The sequence below is a fragment of the Dermacentor albipictus genome, chromosome 4 (assembly GCF_038994185.2).
Source record: "Dermacentor albipictus isolate Rhodes 1998 colony chromosome 4, USDA_Dalb.pri_finalv2, whole genome shotgun sequence".
Lineage (NCBI taxonomy): Eukaryota > Metazoa > Arthropoda > Arachnida > Ixodida > Ixodidae > Dermacentor > Dermacentor albipictus.
In genome coordinates, this window is record NC_091824.1 from 2,871,640 (window position 1) to 2,896,676 (window position 25,037).

General features: G+C 50.0%; 1 protein-coding gene across 6 annotated transcripts in view; it reads left to right on the forward strand.

The window, feature by feature from the left end:
- LOC139059016 (nuclear factor related to kappa-B-binding protein) overlaps positions 1–25,037 on the forward strand; it is a 617,245-nt gene that overhangs the window by 147,718 nt on the left and 444,490 nt on the right. For 5 of the 6 annotated variants that reach the window (XM_070536798.1, XM_070536799.1, XM_070536802.1 and 2 more), the window contains one exon: positions 1,226–1,363. The exons of the other annotated variant lie outside the window; for it this stretch is intronic. In XM_070536798.1, the coding sequence (XP_070392899.1) occupies positions 1,226–1,363 (138 nt within the window). The remainder of the gene's footprint in view (positions 1–1,225; positions 1,364–25,037) is intronic. 6 annotated transcript variants of the gene reach the window in all.

Consider the following 25,037-nt stretch of genomic DNA (forward strand, 5'->3'; position numbering starts at 1 on the left):
CTGAGGAATTAACAAGAAAGGAAGCGTGATGCCACCTCTTTGTAGCTGCTTGAGCTAAAAAAACAAACAAACAAAGTGTTGGCTGGCGCCTAGATGCAGGTGTCCCTCATCCAAACCAAACTAAACTCTTTGAAGCCGTGAAACCCAAAACTGAGATATTGTGTTAGCGCTGTGAGTATAGCAGGACAGTTGAGGATGACTTCCCAGCTGCTGAGAGAGAGTCTTAGTTGTGACAAAGTTCAGGCCTCATACCGATGAGCTTGCTATCAGATGGTAGAAATAGCTCATGTTTGAAAATATTTACTTCTGTATGCATCTCCTTTTCATGCGTATTCGAAAATGTTCGACTCGATTCGGAATGGGTTTTACCATTCTTTCCACTGTGCATTTTACTATCACCTTCTTTCTGTTTCCTTTTTGAATAAAATAGAAATTACTCCTTACTATTGAAACTGGATTGAGTCATTTTTTGTTTCAACATGCTTAGTAGAGAGTGACAGCATCGTGCAACATGGTGTCAGCCCTTATTGACATAAAATGAAGTTCTGGCTCATTCAGGGAATTTCGCAGAGGTGCTCAGGGAAAATCTGGAATCTCAGAGAATTTGGAAATGTCAATTTGGTAGACACCCTGATGCTGAGCATCCGGCATATTTTTTATCCGAGCTTCGGCATGACGCGAGTCGTCGCTTGCGCGACGCCATAACGCTCTCTGGCACGCCGCCGAAATGATGTTGATGTGGCTTCATGTGCAAACGCACAGGGCGCTTGGAAGCCGTTGTTCTGATCTCTGAGGCTTGTTGTTCTGTCAGGCCGCCCAATGGAGATGATGCACCGCCGCGTTTGCGTGACGAAAAGTGGAAGCACTACGGGTTAACCAATACGTACGCAATAAGCTGGTGCGGTTTATTCGGATACAAAACACATTATGTTAAATGGCCGCTGAGTCGGGGATTTGACATTACTTTTAAAACGAAACTACTGTTTAAGCGGGTATAGTTTACCGAAGCTTTACTGTACCTCTGAAAGTTAGTGGCTGAAAATACCTCTCATGATGACACACTTGACATATGACACACTAGTCCTGATCATGAAAAGTACTGTTTTCTCTCCTGACATAAGTCAGCAAGTTGTACCTACTTTCAGTGAAAATATAAACCATTGGCAGTTGTGGAACCACGGGATCTACAGCTGCATGCAAGAAGTGTTGTCCTTGTGCCGTGCAGAGGGCGGGGGGCCTCCCAAGCTGCTGCGCAAGTATCGCCGACAGGTGCACCACTTTGAAAGCTCTCTGAGCCCCGAGCTAAACCGTGTCCCCTCAACTTTGGCTGCTGGGCCCCAGGGACCACATCGATGTGACACCAGTGAGCGAATTCTACTCTCTCTTTGTGTGCCAGTTGGCCAGTCTGGCAGTGTGTGTTGAGCAACATGATTTTCATATTTTACACATGCCCTGAACATCTGGTGCACTCCTTATCTCGAAGGAGTGCACTCGTCGTCACACAGTCATCATTCTGCTTAGAGAGTTTATTGGAGCTTTCGGTGAAATGATTTGTGGCAACCTTTCTTGATGGCTGAAGCGCCAAGATTCCCATGGTGCTTAGGATACTACTGAAAAATTAACTTTTGTTTGTGTTAAATGTAGTCTTGTTGGTAAAACAATTTTAGTTGCATAATATAACAGTTGAAAAACTGCTTAATTGCATGTATGTTTGCTACCCTATATTTTCAACCCACAGTGCCCTTCAATTGTCCCCACAGGCACTATTTTGTTCATTGTGAGGTTCACTGTGTGTGTGTGTTGTGTCATGGCCCATCGTGCTTGGCAACTGCGTGTGACATGGCTAGTATAGGAGCTGTGCAGTGTCGATAACAAGGAAGGCTTGTGGAATCGTTGGGAACAGATTGTTATGGTGAGGGCATACTACTACGACAAAAACAGCAAAATCTTAATACCCAGGGAAAGCACTTCGTCCATAGGACATCTGAATCATGCCCCGATGTCCATAGACCATTTTGGAGACAAATAAGCGTCTGTTGTACGTCCAGTTTTGGATATCCCACGCTGCAGATGTTCCAAGGATATGCACATGGACATGTTTTGGATATCATACTATTAATGTCCCAAGGATATCCCACATGGACCTACATGTTAACATTTGCAGGGGTAAGACTCCTGCGCAGATTGCACAATTTTGATACAAATGCAAATTCCTATGTCACACTGTGCCAAACACAGAAAATTGTCTGAAATTGTGCCACGCTGCGCCAGAATGAGTTCTTCATGTGTGCTCCGGTACTTGCCGCGAACAGTGAGCAGATTCGTTTTCCGAAAAAGAGTGCAGCCATTCACGTTTCTCACACCGTGCAACACCTCCTGCACAGTTTCTTGTAATTTTCGCGTTTTAGAATTACAGGCATTACAGTCAACGACCGATTTTTCGGACCCTCTAGGGAATGTAAAAACGTCCGAAAATTCACGCAGTCCGAAAAAATGAATGCATGCAAAAAACTGCACCTTTTTTCTTTTTTTCTCGGATCTAGAGGTAAAGGGTGAAGTACCAGGCTTCCGAAACCCTGCCAAAGCATCAATGAAGGTGCTATAAAAAGAGGCGTTCAAAAACTCTGTATGCAGCCGACTGCCGGTTTATTATGTACATGTGCATCGTCGGGAAGCCAGTGTTATTGCTGCAGTGGCTTGAAGAACTTGTTGATTGTTGTTTGGGCGGCGTTCCGGTTGCATGCGATCATATTCGCCTCGATCTGAGCAAGGGTCATGTCAGCACTGTACACGGATGAAAAAGTCAACAGTGCTCGCGCCAACTCAGCGCTTGTAGGCGGTGCAGGCATTGGCTCCTCATTTTCAACATCGAAGTCTTCTGAATCCCCCACAACCTGACGGACTATTCCCTCGTCAGTCAGTTCTGCCCAGAAGTTGAGATCGTTGTCAGCGTCAACAAACTGTTCAAAAGTTATTTCCATGGGTACGGTACTGCTTTCTGCGCTTCGATGTCATCGGTGAGGACGACGAAGACGGAGTGGGGGCCATCGAAGGCAAGCGAAATCCTCAAGTTGCGAACAATGGAGTTTGCTGATGAGCGTCAAAGCACCTAGGCCTAGCGTCGCAGAGCACACTTGACACAGCAGCACAACCACACACCATGCTAGCCAATACGTGGCCTGCGCAAACAAACGAAATAGCGCCGCTCCGGAAACTCCGCCGGAGGCAGAAGTGCGGCCATTTGCGGCGATGAACATAGCTAGCGTGGCCAGACCAAATCGGTGTGTAACGGCTAGATTCGGCTAGTTGTGGTTCAAAGTGGTGATATGCTTCGGCTGCAAGTCGATTTCCTTCGCAAGGGCGCTGCGCGAGGAGCCAAAGGACCTTCCATCGCATCAAAAAAGTCGGGAAAATTGGGCGGCGGGGGTTCGAGCGTCTGAAATTTCAGATGTCCTTATATACATTGATTCTATGGGGCTCGTGGCGGTGCCGCGAAGATGTCCGAAATATCAGGCATGTCCGAAAATTTGGGCGTCCGAAAATTCAGTCGTTGACTTATTACCAAAATTTGCATGCACTAGACAATTTCAGTATCACGGTAATCTGCTTAAAGATTGAGCTTAGAGCATTGCTTAAGACAGTTGTAGTATAGGGCTCATGTTGGTTTATTCTGTGTTTTGTTGTGGTTTCGAAGTGCACTGCCATATTCCATATTCCACCAAAATTCGGATTGGCCTGCTCCAGACTGCTTCAAAATGAAATTTATTCTGCTCCAAGCTGCTCCAAAATGCAATTTTCTCCGCTCCAAGCTGCTACAGAATGCAATTTTACTTGCTCAAAAAATTGGTCCAAAATGACTTAGGGCAACTCAACCCTGCATTCGTCCTCCAATTGAGGCTTTATTTTTTACTTTCCTCGTAACCGTTTCCGAAGTGGTCAAGGCGGCGGAGAAGCATACTAAAGTCATCCTACTCACAATGGACACGCCGGCCGAAGACTCTCACCTCCTACCTCTTTGGGATGCCAGAAGAGGACTACTCAGGCGGTGGAAAAAGATGAAACTTAACCGCAAATTGCAGAAACGGATCAATCACATAACAAAACAAGCAGAAGAATACGCAGATCAACTAAGCAGTCAGAACTGGCATAAACTATGCGACAAACTTCAAGGCACACTCAGCACGAAGAAGACCTGGCGTATACTGCGAGCCCTTCTAGCTACCACCAAAACCAAGACCCAGCAAAGACATGACCTCAAGAAAATCATTAGTTCCCATCCAGGAACTGAGAAACAAATTCTGGAAGAAATCAAGCGTAAACTTGTCGGAGACAATGCCTCCAAGGTTACCGATCCCCGACCATACAAAGGCGAACCAAATCTCACCCTCGACAGCCCTTTCACGCTTCCTGAACTTCATGCTGCCCTTGCCAAATTGACCCGTAACACATTGCCAGGAAATGACAAGGTGACCAACAAGATCCTACGAAACCTCCCAGACAAGGCCCTAAATGGACTCCTCGACTACATGAATAACTGCTGGGAAAAAGGTAAGCTCCAGGCATGGAAGCACGCAGAAGTTATTATGATCCCAAAACACAACAAGCCACTACAAATCAGCAACCTAAGGCCCATCTTCCTTACTTCCTGCGCTGGAAAGCTGCTCGAACACATGGTTCACGATCGCCTCACCGCATACCTCGAAGACTCAGGACTCATGCCCGACACAATGTTTGGCTTCCGACAGCTCCTCTCAGCACAAGATATACTACTACAGCTCAAGGAAGACCTCTTGGACCACCTAGAACGCCACAAAAAGTTCTCTGTTTTGACAATAGACGTAAAAGGAGCCTTCGATAATGTGAAGCATGACACAATCCTCCAAAATCTCCAAGATACAAACTGCGGAATCCGGACCTACCAATACGTACACAACTTTCTCAAAGATCGCACGGCTACGGTGGGTATAGGCAACATCTGAAGCGACAAGTTCGAAATGCCCAACAAAGGAACTCCACAAGGGTCAGTCATTTCACCTTTGCTGTTCAATCTCGCAATGATTAAGCTCCCACAACAACTTGGTGGCATCGAAGATTTAAGCCATGCAATATACGCCGACGATATAACGTTATGGACAAAAGCGTCCACAACCGGCTAACAGCAAACTACCCTCCAAGAGGCAATCGATCAGATAGAACAGTACCTCTCAAAATGCGGTCTCCAGTGCGCCCCCGAAAAATCGGAGCTACTTATACTCAAGGCAAGGACCCGGGGAAGACCACCAGGCTACGTCGCTCCAGATCCCAACGTCAGACTCAATGGAACCGATATCCCTCAAGTTGGCTCCCTCCGCGTCCTTGGCCTCACAATACATAAAGACGGTTCTGGGGCAGCTACACTTCCGAAGCTTCAAAAGACCCTAACACAAGTAACCCATCTCATTCGGCGTATAACCACCCAAAGAAGAGGACTTAAAGAGCAAGAAACCGTCCAATTAATCCAAGCACTCCTTATAAGCCGGATCACATATGGCACCCCGTATCTACTCCTCAAGAAAGCTGAAATTGAAAAACTCAACATCATCATCAGAAAAGCAATCAAGAGCGCACTAGGACTCCCCAGTACAACCTCAACCACGACACTCCTCAAACTTGGCCTTTATAATACCTGGGAAGAAATGAGTGAAGCGCACAGAGCCAGCCAGCTGGAACGCCTTAAGCTGACTCAAACAGGCAGAGCAGTACTTCGCAAACTCGCATACAGCGAAAACTTCATAGCAGACTCAAACGCGAAAGCCCGATTGCAGCCACTTCTTCGTGACTCTATCTCAGTCGCTCCAATACCTCGCAACATGCATGCAACATACCACAAAGACAGAAGACAAGCAAGAGTCAGAGCGCTGAGCAAGAAATACTCAAAGGACCCCAACACGAGATATACAGATGCGGCAAAATACCCAGGTAGAAAAGCATACGCAATTACCGTGACCAACAACCAAGAGAAGGAGCTAATCGCTGCCACCATACCGCCCAGAAATCCAGAAACGGCGGAGGAAGTGGCCATCGTCCTCGGCATCGCCACATGCAATGACACAGCAATCATCTTGAGTGACTCGCAAACGGCATGTAGAAACCTATGAAAAGGCCGAATTTCTGCCGCAGCAGTGAAGATACTGAAAGAAATAACAAGACGCCAAGATCTACCCGAAACCTACGTTGCACGGACTCCAGGCCACGAACACCTGGCAGGAAACGAAGCAGCACATGCTGTCGCCCGAGAGCATACCAGCCGGGATTTCCTGCCGCACGGTCTCTGGAAAGCGACCAGGTTGGAGGACATTCTTATCAGTTACGCCGTAATATTGCAACATTACCAGCTGGAAAGAAGACAATATCCTCTACCACATCCAAAATTAAGCAAGGAAGAAGCCACCGCCCTCCGCAGACTACAAACGAATACTTATGTCCATGGAATTACAGTTAAACCTGGATGTAACGAACCTATATGTAACGAATTCCTGGATTTAACGAAGTTTTTGAATTCCCCAACGCTGCCCCCATTGAAGCCCATGTATTTTCGACCTTGATGTAACGAACGCGTTGCGGCGGTTAGCCTTGATGTAACGAACTCCCAAAGCTGATCAGTCATTACGTTTTGCACTTTTAAGGAAAATTCGGTCGAAGAAATGCTCTAGATTATTGAATATTAATATTGTAAGGAGCCAGCAGCTACGCGAACGCCAGGGATTGCCGCGACCGAGCAAAGTTAGCGATGATGATGATGATGGCGGCAACTAGCGCCGCTCCATGCCTAACGTAGCAGTCTTTTCAGGCTTTGCTTGTCTAGCGTGACGCCAGGTGGCATTGGTATCGGCAGCTGATTTCTCTTTCAGATTTATTTTGTTTCGTATGGATTTGAGGACAAGCATTCTTATTTAGTGATTTTTATTTGTTTCAACGGCTTAGACGCACTTATGTGTAAGATTTCACTTGAAAAGCAACGCTGATAGCCGGTTCTTTCATTGCCAGGGCACGGGAAGGGAGAGGGACGATGACGAACGACACTCCATGACGAACGACATGCGTCACTTTTTTTTCTTTCTCTGTGGATGCGTTGCATTCGCCATTTTGAGTGTTGTGCTGCGTTCTGCACGTGTGCGTGTGTCAACTGTGCCCTGGTACTGGTTTGTCCGACTTGTTTTGGAGGTGCTAGGCCTGCCTGTCGGCGTGTAGTCGTGCGTCTCCGCTTCTAACTACGTCGTCGGTTGGTCGTGATGAGTTCTGCTGCCAGAAAACGAAAAGTTCTGTCTTTTGAAGACAAACTCGCAATTTTAAATGCTGTCTCCGCGGGCGAGAAGAAGAAGGACGTTGCCGCCCGTTTCAGCATTCCAGCGAGCACACTATCAACGATTTTGAGTGCGGAACACAGCATCAGAAACGCAGTGGAGTCGGGAACAAGCTCGAAGAAAAAAAGACTGAAGCTGTCCACATACACTGATGTGGACAAGGCAGTGTTCATGTGGTTTTTGGACACGAGAGCCAGAAATGTACCCATAAGTGGTGCGATCTTGCAACAGAAGGCAAAGGATTTTGCCTGTATCTTGGGCCATGATGATTTCAAGGCAAGCAACGGGTGGCTGCAGGGATTTAAGAGCCGGCATGGTGTCGTCGGAAGAGTAATCAGCGGCGAATCTGCCTCCGCAGACAGCGATGCTGCTGCTTCGTGGGTGGCTGACGAGCTGCCTGGAATCCTGAGTCGCTTCGAGGCGGCTGATGTCTACAATGCCGACGAGACGGCTCTATTTTATCAGATGCTTCCGGGCCGCACGCTAGCGTTAAAAGGCGATGACTGCCGCGGTGGAAAGCAGAGCAAGCTCCGCATAACGATTCTGCTGTGTGCCAACCTCGACGGCACAGACAAGCGAGTCCCGCTAGTTGTCGGCAAAAGTGCCCGTCCCAGGTGTTTTAAGGGGACGAAGCGTATGCCCGTGAAGTATGTGGCGAATTCCAAAGCTTGGATGACTCGGCCAATATTTTCTGAGTGGTTGAAGGAATTTAACCAGGACGTCCAGCGGCAAGGCCGTAAAGTTTGCCTACTGCTGGACAATTGCTCGGCGCACCACGTCGAGGGCCTGCAGCTGTCGAACATCGAACTGCATTACTTCCCGGCCAACTGCACGTCTCTAATACAGCCCCTGGACAAAGGGGTCATTAACAGTTTTAAATGCTGTTACCGGCGCCGACTAATCCAGAAGATACTTCTCGACATCCGTCTGGAACGGGAGATGAAGATCGACATTTATCAAGCAGTCGAGATGCTTGCTGCCTCCTGGCAAGAGGTCAGGGCAGAAGTTATCGCGAATTGCTTTTTAAAGGCCGGAATAGCCAAAAACGCACGGGCTGGTGCCGACGAGGAGGAGGAGGAAGACCTTTCTACTCCGTCCGATGTGGCCGAAGCGTGGAATGAGCTATGCACTAACAATGGTGTGCCCGACGACGATGAACTGACTGACTTTTTGTTTGCCGACAATGCCGCCGTGGCTACAGAAGAAATGTCTGATGCAGCAGTAGCTGAAAGCGTGCAAAATCCCGATGGCGGTGATGATGGTGCCTGTGAGGCAGATCCGTGTGACGTGCCTTCTGCAAAGGAGGTGATGAACGCAATGGACGTTATGTGCCGTTTCGTCGGCTCGCTCGACGATGAAGGAGCTCTACACGATTTAGCTTCTTTGGAGCGACGTGTTGTGCCGTCACTTGTGCCGAAGAAGCAAACGGAAATTACGCAGTTTTTTGGTGTAAAATAAATGCTTGAAGGGTGAGTTCACCTTCGCGGATATATTGAGCTATTTGGTTTCGTTTCTGCATCATTCGTACGATCCTTCACGCGAAACCTGCATGTAACGAAAACCTGTATGTAACGAAAAATTGCAAGCTTTTGTCAACTTCGTTATATCCAGGTTTAACTGTATCATGCACCGAGTGCACCCCACCGAATTCTCATACTTATGCCCATATTGTGAGGTACAGGACACCCTCCAACACATGGTGTTCGTGTGCCCACACCGCAAGAACAACCGTCAAGATGATGCCCCAGAACCGCTACAAGCGATCGAAGAAACGTGGGAGGCAATGTTAAAGGCACAGAGCCTGGAAGATCAGCGAAGTCTGGTGGACCGGGCCCGGGCTGCGGCATTAACCAACGGCTTTCTGGACTAAGAGAGCCGCCCACCTAAGGCGAAGAAAGAAGACTTTCTCGCTGTTTCACATAATAAACTTCATTTCACAAATAAAGTTCATTCCTCCTCCTCGTAACAGAATTATGTTTTCTCACATGTTTGAATTACATTCAAAAGTTATCATGTCTGCAGCTTGTGCGCATGTCATACTAGTTTTCTTATGCAATTTACTTTCAAAACTTTAGTTAGTTCAATAACCCACTTGCGTTGGACTGATGACCTAGAAGACTGAGGAATATGCTGCACTTCTGTACATGTGTGTGTGCATAGTAATGTGTGCCCATGGATGGGTGGAAACAGCTTTATTTTAAATCCGGCAAAGTTTAACGACCCGGGCTCAGGTCTCCCATGAGGGGACTTCGAGGCCTTAGCTTGTCGCTGCCTCTTGGGCCTGCTGGACAGCCCACTCTTGCGTCTTGAGGTTGCAGCTGCGCAGAGCGGCGGCCCACTTCGACACAAGAGCCTCCGGAGCTACTGCCATTGTAGCTGATATAACACGACACTCCCACAACATGTGTGAGAGGATCGCTCTAGTTGCCTGACATAACTTGCAAAGAGCACTCGGGTATTGCGCGGGAAAAATGTGCTGCAGTCGCACCAGAATGGGGAAGGTTTGTGTCTGCACTTACCGCCAGACGACTGCCTGGCAACGTTTCAGTTTGGGGTGAGGTGGAGGTAATATTTGCCTGCCTAGCTGGTAGTGCTTGGTGATGTCATTGTATCTGACCAAGCGTTCTCACGTGTTTCAAACCAGGAGTTCCGAACTTGAAAACGCAGCATTCGATTTGGCGCGGTGGGTTAGTTCACGTGGAGAGCAGTGTGCTACTGCTTTCAAGTTAGGGGCGCCCTCGTTGGTCAGAGTGGCGACTTGCGCTGGAAACCACATGATCGCGGTGCTGTCGAAGTGCTGTCGAGCAACTTTCCTTAGGATCTGGGGAGTTTCGTAGGAAATGTGCCCCCGTTTGTAGTTATGAACTGTGGATTGTGAGTTGCTAAGAACTACCTTGCTAAGGGGTTGGTAAGAACTACCTTGCTAAGGGGGTTGGTAAGCGCAAATGCAATCGCTACCTCTTCCGCTGTTTCTGGGTGTTCTGTTGTGACACTATATGCGTGTGTAAGCCGGGAGGTAACGTCTACGACTATCGCCATGAACCGGTGTTCTTGTGTGTATTCCGCAGCGTCTACAAAGCACATAGTCCTCTTCCCACTAAAGGAGCGCAGCAGTGTCTTGGCACAGGCGTGGCGTCGGCCCCCATTATATTCAGGGTGCATGTTTCGAGTGATAGGGGTGACGATCAGCGTTTCGCCGAGGTCGGGTGCAATGATCTGTTTCTGACCGTGTTGGGTGTGGTACCGTATTTACTGGCATAATGATCGCACTCGCGTAATGATCGCACCCCTGAATGTTGTCGTCAAAATTCGATTTTTTTTATTTCCCGTGTAATGATCGCACCCCGAACCTGCCGCAGCGATATGTCGTGTGCCAAGTGTAGCTAACAATGATCACGCTTGCCATCTGTCGAATGCTATGCGAACGACTCTTCAAGACAAACCAAGCGGTCTGCATGCACCAAACATTCTAAAGTAGATGCCTCATTTCATTACTTTCATCATTTTCCGCACTTCCATGACTAAAAAAAGCTGCGACCAAACTTGCCTTTATTATGTGTAGACTTTATAAGGGTTGTGGTCAACAACAACAAAAAAGGCGCCTTTCGATTCTTCTCATCGTCACTCGTGGGCACGCAACAAATCGCGAGCGGCAACGATGATAGCTACCAACGATAGTAGCCACGTTTACACTGATACGTTAAATGTGTACCCTATTCATACGCTGGCGCTTGTAACGCAGCTAAGATATTCACCCACCTTAGTGGAAACATGCCGTATTAGGATTGTAGGGAAGACAGATGCCGCAGTTTCCACAGCATGCCGGCCGTGTGTTTCTGTGTCACTGGCAGCTAAGCGCGCCCATCTGTTTCTGTCCCCTCAAAGTGGACATGGCTACGTTATTGCCTCAAACGTGCCGATATTAACCACATTACTCATTACTGATACAGAAGAAACTGTTTCAACGTACGTAATGCACTCACGAGAAGAAAAAAAATCGCATTCGGCTTGCTCCGCCGGCCACCATTTTTGTTTTGGTGTCCTGCAGCAAATGCGGGCCGAAAAATTTTTTTTTCTTTTCGCGGGAAATTTAATCCGTGTAATGATTGCACCCCTGATTTTGCATTAATTTTTCTGACAAAAAAAGTGCGATCGTTATGTGAGTAAATACATTAATTGAAGCCGAGTTTCTTCAGGATGTACCAGCCCGTGGATGTCGGGGACATGCTTTCGAGTTGCGAGGTTCTTTGCGCATCCACAATTTCCTCAAGCGTGTTGTAAGCACCCAGCCGTAGCATGCGAGCAGTGCTTGTGAACTCCGGTAGGCCAAGGGCGATTTTGTAAGTCTTGCATATAAGGGCCTTTCGGTGATATTCCAGTTGTGAAAGGCAACCACATAAGTAATGCCACTAATTGCGAAGGAGTGTATGAGGCGTTTGACACTGTCGTGCTTCATGCCCGTGTGCTTGTGTGTAATTCATGTGATCAGGCAGGTAGCCGCTGTAACCTTGCCTTCGATTTTGCAGATAGCTTCTGTGTTTGACCCGTTGGCTGCGATATGCATGCCGAGGATGCGTATCTTTGGGATGCGGGGAATAGTCTTGCATATAGAGGATTATTTTGTCACATTGGCGCGATTCGCCTGTAGGCTTATGCCGGCGGCACGGGCTGTAGAAGAGCAGGTCTGATTTGAGTGGAGATAGCTGGAGGCCTGTGTCTTGGAGGTAGGTTTCGACAGCAGAGACTGCTGCTTGTAAGGTGCATTCTATCTGGCCGTCATTGCCCGTGTCGACCCACAGGGTGATGTCGTCTGCATACGCAAGGTGGGATGGAGGCCGTCAATCTCATTGAGGTAGGCCAAGAGTCCCAGCATCACGAGGTTGAAAAGGAGCGGGGATATTGCCACATCCTATATGGTCGCCGCGGGTATGTGCCAGGTGATGAGGACGACACTGAAGTAGCGCGCAAGTAGAAAAACAGAGACCAAAATGACGTCGCATTGGCTGCTCCCATAAAGTGCTTTTACACGTCCTCGACACTGGCTTTCCCATCTCCTACTAGGCTGTGACACTGGTGGAGGTGCTGGGTAGGATTGCCTCGTGATTGGCACCCCTTCGTGGAGCCATGCATCGAACGCGGAATCACCTGCGTTCGTCGAAACTCCTGTTCACCAATACAGTCGCCACCTGCTAGGCCTGACGCCCGAGTTCTACCCTTTGCAGGACCATGTAAGAACGCGTCTACCGATTTACGGCTACCATCAATTTACAATTTACCATCTACCGAACGCGTCTACCGTCTACGGATCCCAAGATCCCAGAAAGTTTCCACGGTGACGCTTTTGAAGATGTCCAAGATTGGCTGGACCAGTTTGAGCGTGTCGCCAGTTATAATGATTGGGGCTCCCAGCAAAAGTTGTCTGATGCCTATTTTGCGCTTCAAGACAGTGCACGTATGTGGTTTGTGAACCGGGAGAGAAATTTGACGTAGTGGGATGCCTTCCGCACCCAGCTGCTAGAGACATTCACTAGTAGCGACAGAAGAGACAACGCGCAGCGCCTTCTCGAATCTCGTATTCAGAAACTAAACGGAAGCATTGCCATGTTTGCAGAAGATATGGCCCGCCTTTTCCGCAGAGCAGACCCTGAGATGGCCGAAGAAAAGAAGTTGCGCTATCTCTTGCGCGGAGTGAAGGAGGAACTATTTTCCGGGCTCGTGAGGAACCCAACGACGATAGTGGCCGAATTTACCAAAGAGGCTACCGCTATAGAACGGGCACTACAGCAACGGTACCGCCAATATGATCGCAAGAGCTTGCCGGTGAATGCTTCAATTCTACCTGAGAGCTGCAGCACGTCTCTGCGTGAAGTCATCCGAGAGATTGTGCGAGAGCAGATCCGGCAGCTCGGGATCTCTCCCGTGGCACCAGCGGTGGCTTCTGTCGCTGATATCGTTCGGGAGGAAGTTCGAGAGGCCTTTTCATCGCCCGACTGGCAGGCGGTGCCGCGACGATTGACCTATGTGGCAGCTGTCTGTCGTCTACCTCCCGCCACTTTGATGCTGCAGGCACCGTCGACCACTACGACGCAGCCATCACCACCACCCCCGACGCCCTATTTTCGACAGTCACAGCCGCCGCCAACTATACCATATCGCCACCAGTCGTTCGCTGCGCCTCGTTTTTACGATGTCCCCTGCCGGCTACCCACTTCGAAAGACTGATTTGTGGCGCACCGGTGACCGCTGGCCGCCATGCTTTCATTGCGGCGAAGCCGCACATGTTTACCGCGCGTGCCACTACCGCGCAGCTGGGTATTTAAGATTTCCCGACTGCAATTACCCTGTGTCTGATGCTGCACGTAGCTGCGACGGAAATTCTACAAACCTTCGGCCAGAAGATTCAATGACGCCTCGATCGCATTCCCCTTCTCCGGCTCCGTCGCAATTTTTCTGATGATTCTAGAGGCAGGTCCTCTAGCCCGCGCTGGGGAAACTAGATGCAGCAACCTCCAAGGGTGAGGTTGCAAACCGGCTAGCTATCCAAGAGCCCCCATCTCCGACGATCGATGGCTCTACAACTCCGACGACTCCAACCATAATACAGGACTGCCTCTCAGTGGAGCACGCGACGTCCACCGTGGTTATGCCTGCCCCTGTGGTTGACATCACTCCCACGTTATAGCCCGTGGAACGCAACAGCCTTCTTGAGCTCATCGATGAGTTTAAGAGCTGCTTCTCATCCACGTCATGAGTTAGACGCCGCTCACTAAGCACCGTATTGTCACCGAAGCTGATGCCAGACCAATTCGGTAGAATCCTTATCGTGTAGCACCTAAAGAGCGCGAGGCAATACAAACACAAGTGAAGACCATGCTTGAGGACGGAGTTATTCGGCCCTCTAAAAGTCCTTGGGCATCGCCTGTCGTATTGGTGAAGAAGAAGGTTGGCAGCCTGCGCTTCTGCGTCGACTATCAAAAACTCAACCAGATCACAAAGAAAGACGTTTATCCGCTACCGCGTATCGACGATTCACTGGACAGGCTACGAAAAGCACATTACTTATCGTCGATGGACTTGAAAAGCGGCTACTGGCAAATAGAAGTTGACGAGAGAGACCATGAGAAGACCGCTTTTGAGATGCCCGACGGGCTTTGTGAATTTCAGGTGCTTCCCTTCGGTTTGTGTTCTGCACCGGCAACGTTTCAACGACTAATGGACATGGTACTCTCAGGCCTCAAATGGCAAACCTGTCTGGTGTACCTCAACGACGTGATTGTTTTCTCCGTCACGTTCGAGGAACACTTACAGAGACTAAAAACGGTCTTTTAAGCAATACGCTCAGCTGGTCTAACATTGAAACCTGAAAAGTGCCATTTTAGTTTTGAAGAACTTCAATTTCTCTGTCACGTTGTTAGCTGTGAAGGTGTCCGACCAGACCCTGATAGAGAGAGAGAAAACATTTATTAGAACCATCGAGGTGGTTGCTCTTGAGGTCGAGTGGGTGGTGTCCTCATTCCAGGACTCCACTGGCCATGGCTGCTCGACGTACTTGCTGGACAAGAGCTTCTTGTCCCGCCAGGGTATCGCCGGTCAGCTGTACCTCCCACCGCTCAAATTGCGTGCTAGGCGTCTTTAAGTGTTGAGGTTTGCCCCCGCACCCCCACGAGATGTGGAAGAGTGTAGGGCGTGTGTCGCCGCACCAGGGGCAGATGCCGCGATATGTATGTGGGAACATTTTACTGTATTTGTGTAGGTTAGGAAATGTGTTTGTCTGAATAAGTCGGAGAGCTACGGCATCTTCAGTGCTGAGCTTTCTGTGAGGCGGAGGATAAATCCTGCGGTTGAGTCGCTGGATCTTGAGTCGGTCGCAGTAATTGGACGGCAGGGGCATGAAGGTAAATGGTGGGGATTGATGAGACGATTCGTCTTGCCCCGCTCGGTTGATTAGCGCTCGAGCTAGGGCGTTCGCCCTCTCGTTCCCCTCCAGACCCGCGTGGCCCGGCGTCCACGTGATTTGATGGTATTCTTGCAGCCTCGGGCCTAGAATCTGAGCCGCCAGCAGCGGTGTTCGTCCATTGGTAAAGTTACGGCAGGCCTGTTGCGAGTCGGTAACGACATGGACTTCCCTGCCTACCCTGTCTTCTTGCTTTATTACCAGTGCCGCGGCTATGGTCTCAGCCGCAGCTGGGGTCTCTGCCCTTACGGAGGCCGCGAGGGTCAAGGAGTTGTCTCTTCCGTTCACGGCGGCTACCGCAAAGAGGCCCCCTACAGGGTACGCCGCCACGTCCACGTACGTTACGTACGGGTCACCCTTGAATTGTCGGCGCTGTCTGTCGACGCGAGCCTTGCGTCGTCCTTCATGGAGTTCATGGCTCATGTGCTTCGGTATCGGGTTCGCCTTGATTTTGCCTCTGACCTCAGGCGGGAGTGATCGTTGCCCATCGAGGGCACGGAGCTCCGTTGCCGTTCCGGTCCGGTGGAGGAGGGCTCTGCCCGCCGCCGTCTTCTGCAGTCTGGTCTTCTGCGAAGCCATAACCGCGTCCGACAGCTCAGCGAAGGTGTTGTGGATCCCGAGGGCCGCTAACTTCTCGTTTGAGGTGGTGACAGGGAGACCCAGGGCCGTTCTGTACGCGCCTCTGATGATGGCATCGACTTGTTCTTGGTCGCGTTTGTTTAGCGAGTGATAGTGATACGGCATGCTATACGTGATTCTGCTGATCACCAGAGCCTGGACGAGGCGAAGCGTGTCCTCTTCTCGCATGCCCTTGCGGCTTCTTGTAATTCGTTTTATAATCCGCGAGACCTGGTTGGTGGCAGACCTTAGGGTTTGGATGGTGTGGGAGGCTTTCAGGTTGCTCTGGATCCAAAAACCCAGAATCCTAGTCTTATTGCCCTCCGTGATCTTCTGGCCCTCAAGATAGAGGTCGATAGGGCCGGGAGACTTGTAGATTCCTCCTCCGTGCACCCGGATCACCTCGGACTTTTCTGGCGCACAACACATCCCGCTCGCTGCCGAAAATCTCTCCAAGGCCGTCGCGGCCTCTTGAAGGGTCGCCTCTTTTCGCGCTAGGGAGCCCTTGGTGGCCCAGAGCGTGATGTCGTCTGCGTACAGGGCGTAACCTAGGTCGGGGATCTTCCGCAGCTCTTTGGTCAGCGCTAGCATCGCGACGTTGAATAGAATCGGGGAGATTATCGCCCCTTGCGGTGTTCCTTTGTTCGGCACGTCGATCGTATCCGATCGAGTCTGGCCAATTCCGATGGTTGCCGTCCGGCCCGTCAAGAACAATTTAACGTAATTAAAGATGTGCTCCCCGCAGCTGATGTCGTTCAGCCCCTTGAGAATGGCCTCATGAGAGATGTTATCGAAGGCCCCTTTTAGGTCGAGTGCGAGCAGGAGATGTTCTCCTCCCTTCGGGATGCCCTTAAGAACTTCTTCCCTTAGGATTAGGAACGCATCTTGCGCAGAAAGTCCCGGCCTGAAGCCAAGCATGGTGTGCGGGAAGAGGTCACCGTCCTCTATGTAATGTTGGAGGCGGGTTTCGATGACCCTCTCGTACAGCTTGCCGAGGCACGAAGTCAGCGAGATGGGACGCAGGGCGTCGATCGCGGGCTTTTTGCCGGGTTTGGGAATGGTCACGATTTCCGCGTGTTTCCACTCATTCGGTACGTGGCCCTTGCTCCAGAGTTCCTCGTTTAGGTATTCGGTGAAGTCCTGGATGTGCATCGGGCTCTGGTTTCTAATCATGGCATTGGTGATTTTGTCAACTCCGGGAGCAGTGTTGCGCTGTGAGGCTCGTGCCGCGGCATACACCTCTTCCTCCGTGATGGGAGCGTCCAGTTCTGGTCTTGGTTCTCCTTCATATTTTAGGAGGCAGGGTTGTATGGCGTCGCTTCCAAGGTATCTGGTTATTAGGGTGTCAATCAGATCCTGGTCGTTTCCGGGGAACTTGTGAGCGATTTCTAGGAGCGTCCGACTGGTTGTCGATTTCGCCTTGTCGGTCTCAATCAGGCAACGTAGGATGGCCCACGTCTGCGCCGTACTCAGGGTACCCTTGAGCGAGGTGCAAAACTGTACCCAATTTTGATGCGTCAGCTCGTTTGCGTAATTTCTGGCTTCGTCTGTTATTTTCTCGATTCGTAGACGTAGCTTCCGGTTTAACCGCTGTCGAGCTTCCACCGTTTGAGGAGGCCCTCACGGGCTTCCCACAGGTGTAAGAGCCGGCGGTCGACTTCGGGCGTCTCGACCGTGCGCTGGATGGTTTTAGTGGTTTGGATGTGGGCGTCCCGGAGGTGCTGCATCCATTCCGCTATGTCTGTTATACCGTTTTCGGGCGGGGGGTACTGCCTGAATGCCTACCAGTCCGTAAGCCTAATTTCGCCAATTGTTCTCTTGAGTTTCGGCGTGGATACCGAGATGCTGAGGATGTAGTGATCGCTGCCCAATGTTTCGCCCAGGTGCGCCCATGAGTATTCCCTTACGTTTTTGACAAATGACAGGTCAGGAAACGTGTCTCGACTTACACTATTGCCTACTCGGGTTGGTTGGAGGAGATTGGTTATCAATTCGAGGCCCATTTGGTCAACCGCATCGAGGAGCGACCTCCCCTTTTGCGTGTCTTGTTGGTAGCCCCAAGTCGTGTGTCTAGCGTTCATGTCTCCCACCACTACCAGCTGGCTGCCGACAGCGGCTCTCACACTCTCGTAAATGATGTTGCGGAAGTCGTCTTTCTGAGCCCTCGGTGGACTGTACAAATTCAGGATGAAGGTGCTACGTCTACCCCTCTTCTGCGGGAGGACTTCCACTAGCACGTGATTAATGTCATGATGTTGATAATGTTGTCCCACAGCCGTCACCGTTTTGTGGACTAAAACCGCGACCTTCGGTGATCCCGCGTGTTTAATTGCGTAGTAACCCCGCAGCCTGATCGGCTGGTTCCCGACCTCCTGAAGGCAGATGACGTCGGGGGGGTATAGGTGATATTGGATGAAAAGTTGGAGTGAACTTGCCTTCTTGTTGAAAGAGCGACAATTCCACTGCCAGATCACGAGGTGTTCGGGCGCGCTGCATGTGGTATTAGCCATTGCTGACGTTCATGGCACCGCCGTCACAGTTTTCGGCGTCCCTGACGTCACCCGTGTTGTTTATGCGCCTGTATGCCTTGATGCGTGGGTTGCTGCTCTCGTCGTCGACCCGCTTGCGCGAGCCAACCTCAACCTTGCGTATTCTTCTTTCAAGGTCTTCATGGCTTAGTGTGTTCTCCTTGACTTTATTGTTTAATTCACCCATCTGGTAAAGCATCTGTTGTGTTGTAGCATAAATGCCTTCGAGGGTGACTACACTTGACTGGCCTGCCGCTGCCGAGGCCGCACCGGGTAGCGATGAGGGCGTGGTGGTTCTTGAGGGGGCAGGAATGGAGATGGCGGGCTGGTTGCCTTTAGTGCCGATTTGCTGCCCTGCCTGTGTGTAGTAGCTTGTTTTGCTTAGCAACGCTTCTAAGCGTTGCATGCGTTGGTTTAGGTCGTTAACCTGAGCCTTCAGTTTTTTATTTTCTTCCCTGATGCGCGTACATTCTGGGGAGCATTTACTATTTTCACTGGTATTTTGAGCGGAGGAGGTACTAGACTGATTCCGGCTCACCTTGTTGTTGTTGGCTTGGTTCTTCTTGCCCGATTGGTTCTTCGGCTTCGACGTGGATGTCGAGGTAGAAGGCAGGCGCTGCCCTCGCTGCTCTCCTGGCTTTGGCCACTCCGAGCGGAGTCGGGACCTGGACCTGGACCTGGACCTGGACTGGGACTGGGACTGGGACTGGGACTGGGACCGGGACCGGGACCGGGACCTTGACCTGGACTGGGCCCTGGACCTTGAGCGGCTCGCCGAGGATTCCGAGCTGAACCACCGCAGGCGGCTTTGTCTTGGCCTTCTTCCATCAATGTCGTCGTCTTCCTTCCTCCTTCCGGGCGGAGGATGCTTTTTGGTGGTAGTGTTGTGTTTTAGCTTTTGCTTGCACTCGCGAGACCCCGTGGCGTGAGCTTCGCCGCAGACGGCGCACTTGAGCGAGCACTCGTGGCCGTCCGTCGGGTGGTGCGTCCCGCAGGCGAGACAGATCTTGACGTTCGGGGTAGGACAAACGTCCGATCGGTGTCCCATGCGCTGGCACACATAGCAGATTTGTTTTGTGGGCTTGTAGGGGTGGCACTCGGTCTCCCCTCCGTAGACCCTGATAAAATCTCTGCCGTCGCAAATTTCCCAACGCCATCAGATAAAAAGGCAGTACGACGTTTTCTGGGCCTTTGCGCCTATTACCGACGGTTTATCGCGCAATTTTCGCGCATCGCATGGCCGTTAACACTTCTTACCAGAGAAGATGTCCCCTTCGTGTGGGGTGAAGACCAGCAACGGGCTTTTGATGACCTACGGCATTGCGGCTGCAGATGCCTCTTGTGCTCGCACACTTTGATGAGGACGCCCCTACGATTCTTCATACTGATGCTAGTAATGTCGGCCTTGGCGCAGTGCTTGTACAGCAGCAGGACCGTGCCGAAAGAATGATTGCTTACGCCAGCAGGACGCTATCAAGAATAGAGGCTAACTACTCTACTACAGAAAAAGAATGTCTCGCACTGGTGTGAGCCGTCCTGAAATTTCGGCCATATTTGTATGGTCGGTGTTTTACCGTTGTCAGTGATCATCATGCACTTTGCTGGCTGACTAATTTAAAAGATCCAGCTGGTCGGCTTGCGCGCTGAAATCTTCGGCTCCAAGGGTTGGACTTCACTATTTTATACGAATTGGGGAAACGACACACCGACTCTGACTGCCTTTCTCGGTCTACTGTTGAGACTACAGTGTACGACGATGATGACGCGGCTTTTCTAGGCATGCTAGATACTGTGGCTGTTTCACGCTAGCAACGCGAGGACGCATAACTTGTTCGTCTTTTTGATTACTTAGAGGAAAGAAAAAGCAGCGTGCCGAGGTTATTCGCCAGAGGGCTGCCTTCATTCTGCTTACGCCACGACGTTCTCTATAAAAAGAACTTTTCACCTAGTGGCAGCAGCTACCTACTCGTCATTCCCGCATCTCTTCGCGACGAAGTCCTACATGCCTGTCACAACGAGCCGACTGCTGGTCACTTAGGCTACGCTCGGACATTGGCAAAAATTAGACTAAAGTACTATTGGCCAAGACTTGCGTCGATTGTGAAACGTTACATACAGACATGCCTGGATTGCCAGCGCCGCAAAGCCCTGCCCGGCAAGCCAGCTGCACTGCTGCATCCTGTTCAGATACCACAAGCACCATTCGAGCAAATCGGCATGGACCTTTTAGGTCCATTTCCACTGTCTACTGCCGGAAATAGATTGATAATCGTCATCACAGATTAACTTACTCGATACGCCGAAACAGGTGCTATCCAACGGGGAACAGCAGCCAAAGCAGCGCGATTTTTCATCGAAGCCGTCGTCCTAAGGCATGGCGCTCCCCCAGTGGTCATAACAGACAGAGGAGCTGCATTCACGGCTGCGCTTATGGATACTGTTTTGCTACTAAGTGGTACCACTCACCGAAAGACCATAGCTTATCATCCCCAAACGAATGGGCTGACCGAACGTTTGAATAAGACTCTGGCAGACATGATGAGTATGTACATCGACGTCGACCACAGGAACTGGGACGAGATTTTACCATATGTTACATTTGCGTATAACACGGCTCGCCAAGAGACAACATGTGTGGCACCTTTCAACCTGGTTTACGGCCGGGAAGGGACAACAATGTTAGATGCAATGCTGCCACACGAGTGTGGTGACAACGAGACTGGTGCCGAGGAATTTACGCAACGCGCAGAGGAAGCCAGGCAGCTTGTGCGTTTGCGAATCAAAGAACAACAGGAATACGATGCCTGACACTACAATCTTCTTCACAGACCCGTCACATACAACGTAGGTGACCAGGTGTGGGTCTGGACTCCTATTCATCGACGGGGGCTGTCTGAGAAGCTCCTGCGAAGATACTTCGGCCCGTACACAGTTCTGCGCCTCATCAGCGATGCGAATTATGAAGTTGTCCCCGACACTCATAACTGCTCCAAACGCCGGTGGCATCTGCTTGAGGTTGTGCATGTGCTTCGTATGAAGCCATACTTTTCCTCATGACCTCAACTTTGCACCGTCTGTGCACAGCCTTCGGAGATTGGTGCATCGGGATGATGCCTTTTTTCCAAAGGAGGGGCAAATGCCACATCCTCTATAGTTGCCACAGGTATGTGCCAGGTGATGAGAATGACGCTGAAGTAGCGCACGAGTAGAAAAACAAAGACGACAACGATGTCGCGTTGACTGCTCTCATAAAGTGCTTTTATATGTCCTCGACACCGGCTTTCCCGTCTCCTACTAGGCTGTGACAATATGACCGACCCTTGAGGAGTTCCAGTGCTTCCTAGTGCATGTTCGTCGGATGTGATGCTGTCGACTGTGAGGGTTATTGTGCGGCGCGACAGGAAGTGATGTAGTTGTAGCTTTGCTTGCTCATGTTCAGCTTGTTTATTCAGCTCAGGGTTGCTGCATGTGCTACATTGTCAAATTCCTTTTCCTGATCTAGGCCAAGGATGGCCCAGTTGCCGCTAGTTGGTTTGTTGATAATGTGGTGGTAGAGCTGGAGCATGACATCTTGAGTAGAAAGGTGTGACTGGAAGCCCACCATAGTGGGCGGGTAGGCTCCAGTGTCCTTGAGGTGGCGGTTGACACGGAATAGGAATGCGTGCTCCATCACCTTGCCAGTTCAGGATGGGAAAGAAATGGGCTGCGAGTGATCGAGGTTGGACGGCTTGCCTGGCCTCGGTATCAGGACTGTCTTAGAGCGTTTCCATGCATCTGGGATGCAACCTGCTCACCAGCATTTGTTTACGTATGACGCAAGAGTGGTTATCGAGGCATCATCGAGGTTTCATAGAGTCTTGTTCGTAACCTTGTCGGGACCAGGTGCTGATTTGCCATTAAAATCTTGGAGAGCTGTGCGGATCTCTGACTCGTGAAATTCTTCATCGAGTCTCGCATTTGTCTCTCCAGTGTTGTCTCCGGGCTGAACATCGGGTCGTTAAGGGAAGTACTTGTCTAGCAGGCGTGTCACGAGCTGTTGATCACTCGTGGTTCCTTGTGCAAAAGGCACCGCAGGTTTGCTCACTGAGCAGACTTGCTCTGTGTTTCCCCCAAGAGGGGACAAAGGAGATGCCACGGGCTGCCATTGAGGATCTGCGCATAATCAGAGGAGTGCATTAGTGCACTTGAACAAAGCTCTAAAAAGAAGAAAAAGAAAATGAAGCAGCACTGCTGATATGAGACACATTAACTATATAATAACAGAGCACATTTTGACTTATTATGCCACAATAATAGTACAGAACATCAGGGTGCATCAGGGTACATAAGGCAATGTATTGCTTCCAAGGATGCATTAACTGATTTTATTTGAACAATTGAATCAGGCAAAGCGTTCCACTGCTGAATTGCCCTGGGAAAAAAGAACTATACTTGAAGCACTCATTGTGCACTGTGGAAGAAGGTACTATATATACATACCGTGTCTGTGCTGTGATGTTTCCTGTGTCTTGATTTGGAAGTACTTGACCTGGAAGTACTTGACCTTGACCTGGACTTGGAAGTATCTTATTTTGACATGGTTATGGATTGCTAAGAACAGGAATTTAAGCCTTTCATACTCGGTACGTTTTTGTAGAGGTGGGAGGTCTGCAAGTTTACATAATTCAGTTAGAGAGTGAAAGCGGTGGTATTGCCTACCATCAAGCAACTAGATATCTTCACTGATTCTTTAGCGGCTATTCAGGAACTCAAGAAGGTTGATAAGGCGATGGAAATCTGCGAGACAATACACACTATGAATAGTAAAACAGCTACTTGCGTCAAGGTACACTGGATTCAAGGCCATTCAGCGAACCCTCAGAACATTGCTGCTGACCAGCAGGCACACTGCCCTCCTAATCCTGATCCTCCACCTATTCCCTCCCACCCCAACCCCGTAACTCGCTCCGAGCCCGTAAAAATGTTCTCCGGCCAGACACACGCGCTCTTATCCTACCGTGTGTCTGCTCCCTCCCCCTTCACCTTACTAGGGTGGAGGAAGTTGTGCTTAGGAGGCTTCGGGCCGGGGTGGCCCATACATTGGCTGTTGTCTCAAGGTGGAACTGGTCGCATTTACCACTGGGTGCTACATGTCCATACTGCTCCGTTCCTGTGGTGGAAGCAGATGCATACCACCTAATATGGACATCTACAGGTTTACAATCGGAACGCTCACGTCTCCCACTGCAAGCCGGCCTTCGCTACAGTGTGACAACCAGCTGTGACCGCTGGATACATGACAACAGATTCCATAAAACACTGCTTCAATTCATACACAACACAGGCCTCACAGCACACATATAGTACACATACACACTCCACGAATTATGCCTTAAAGGGAAGCTGAAACACTTTTCGAAAAAAAAAAATGAGTTCTCTGCGGCATTTTACAGTTTTGAGTCCCCTGAACACGAATATCTGGTTCAAAAAGGGCGGAAACAAACGCAAGCGGCTGTTTTTCCAAGAAAACGTGCACCAGCGCCTCAGGGCATCGCGCGAACGCCGTTGTTGCCCGTAATTGGTCGGGGCCGCTGTGACGTCATTCGTGGCGTTCACCGGTCAGCACCGCCGGCCGCCATTTCAGAGTGTAGCACGCTGTTCTGTTCTGGCTTTATAGCTGAGTTGTAAGCATTATGGAATGTTCGCGCTGTCTCGGACAGCTTGTGTTTTCGCCGTTCATGTTCGAACCGACAGCCGATATGGAAAACGATGGTGGCAACGACGATGTTGAGTGTGCCAACAGTGAGAGCGATGCGTGCACCTTCTCGCGCGTTGGAAATCTTAGCTGGTACGTATGTTTTTTTTTTTCTTTCATGTAGCTGCACATTCCAATGACGGGAGAAAAAATGCGCTAAAGTGTCACTGGGAACTTGCTGCTGGAAGAATGCCGAAGCACTAACTTCTCATTAGATTGTAAACACGGGTGCAATTACGCGATGTCAAGCACCTTGCCGCTACTTGTCTAAAGTTCCGTGTTTTTTTGCGTGTTGAGACACGATCGCGAACATAAGTGCCGCGTTTGGCTACTTCAAGCTCTTCAACATTATCTGCCTGTGTCACACTGGTGGCTTTAAACTCTCCGATTGGTGATGGTAGTGGAACAGGTTTATCAGGGGCTCGGTTCTCAAGGTGCTCTGCTAGAACCTGAAAGAGTGCAAGGCATGGATGTCATGAATTTCAGCATATCATGCATACCAGCAAACATGACAACAGTTGGATTACTTCCAGTAATTGAAATACTTTTTCAGTAATTTATGTGATGGATTAGTTGTCTAGTGATTTAGTAATGTGAATTAATTGGTGTCTGTAATTTCATGGCTGAAGTAATTTATTAATTGCGTTAAATATGCACCAGTATGTTGTGTACGGTGCCAGAACGTTGGTAGTGTCGTGAGGTGTCGTGGAGGAACATGGGGGGAGGGCCTGAAATGTTGGCAAGTGTATGTTACCTTGAAGAAAGGTTGGCGTCCCTTTATACTTTGCTTTTTGCTTGTATGCATGAAAACTGTTTGGAAGCAATCTTAAAGTAATACCATTACTTTTTTGAAAGCGGTA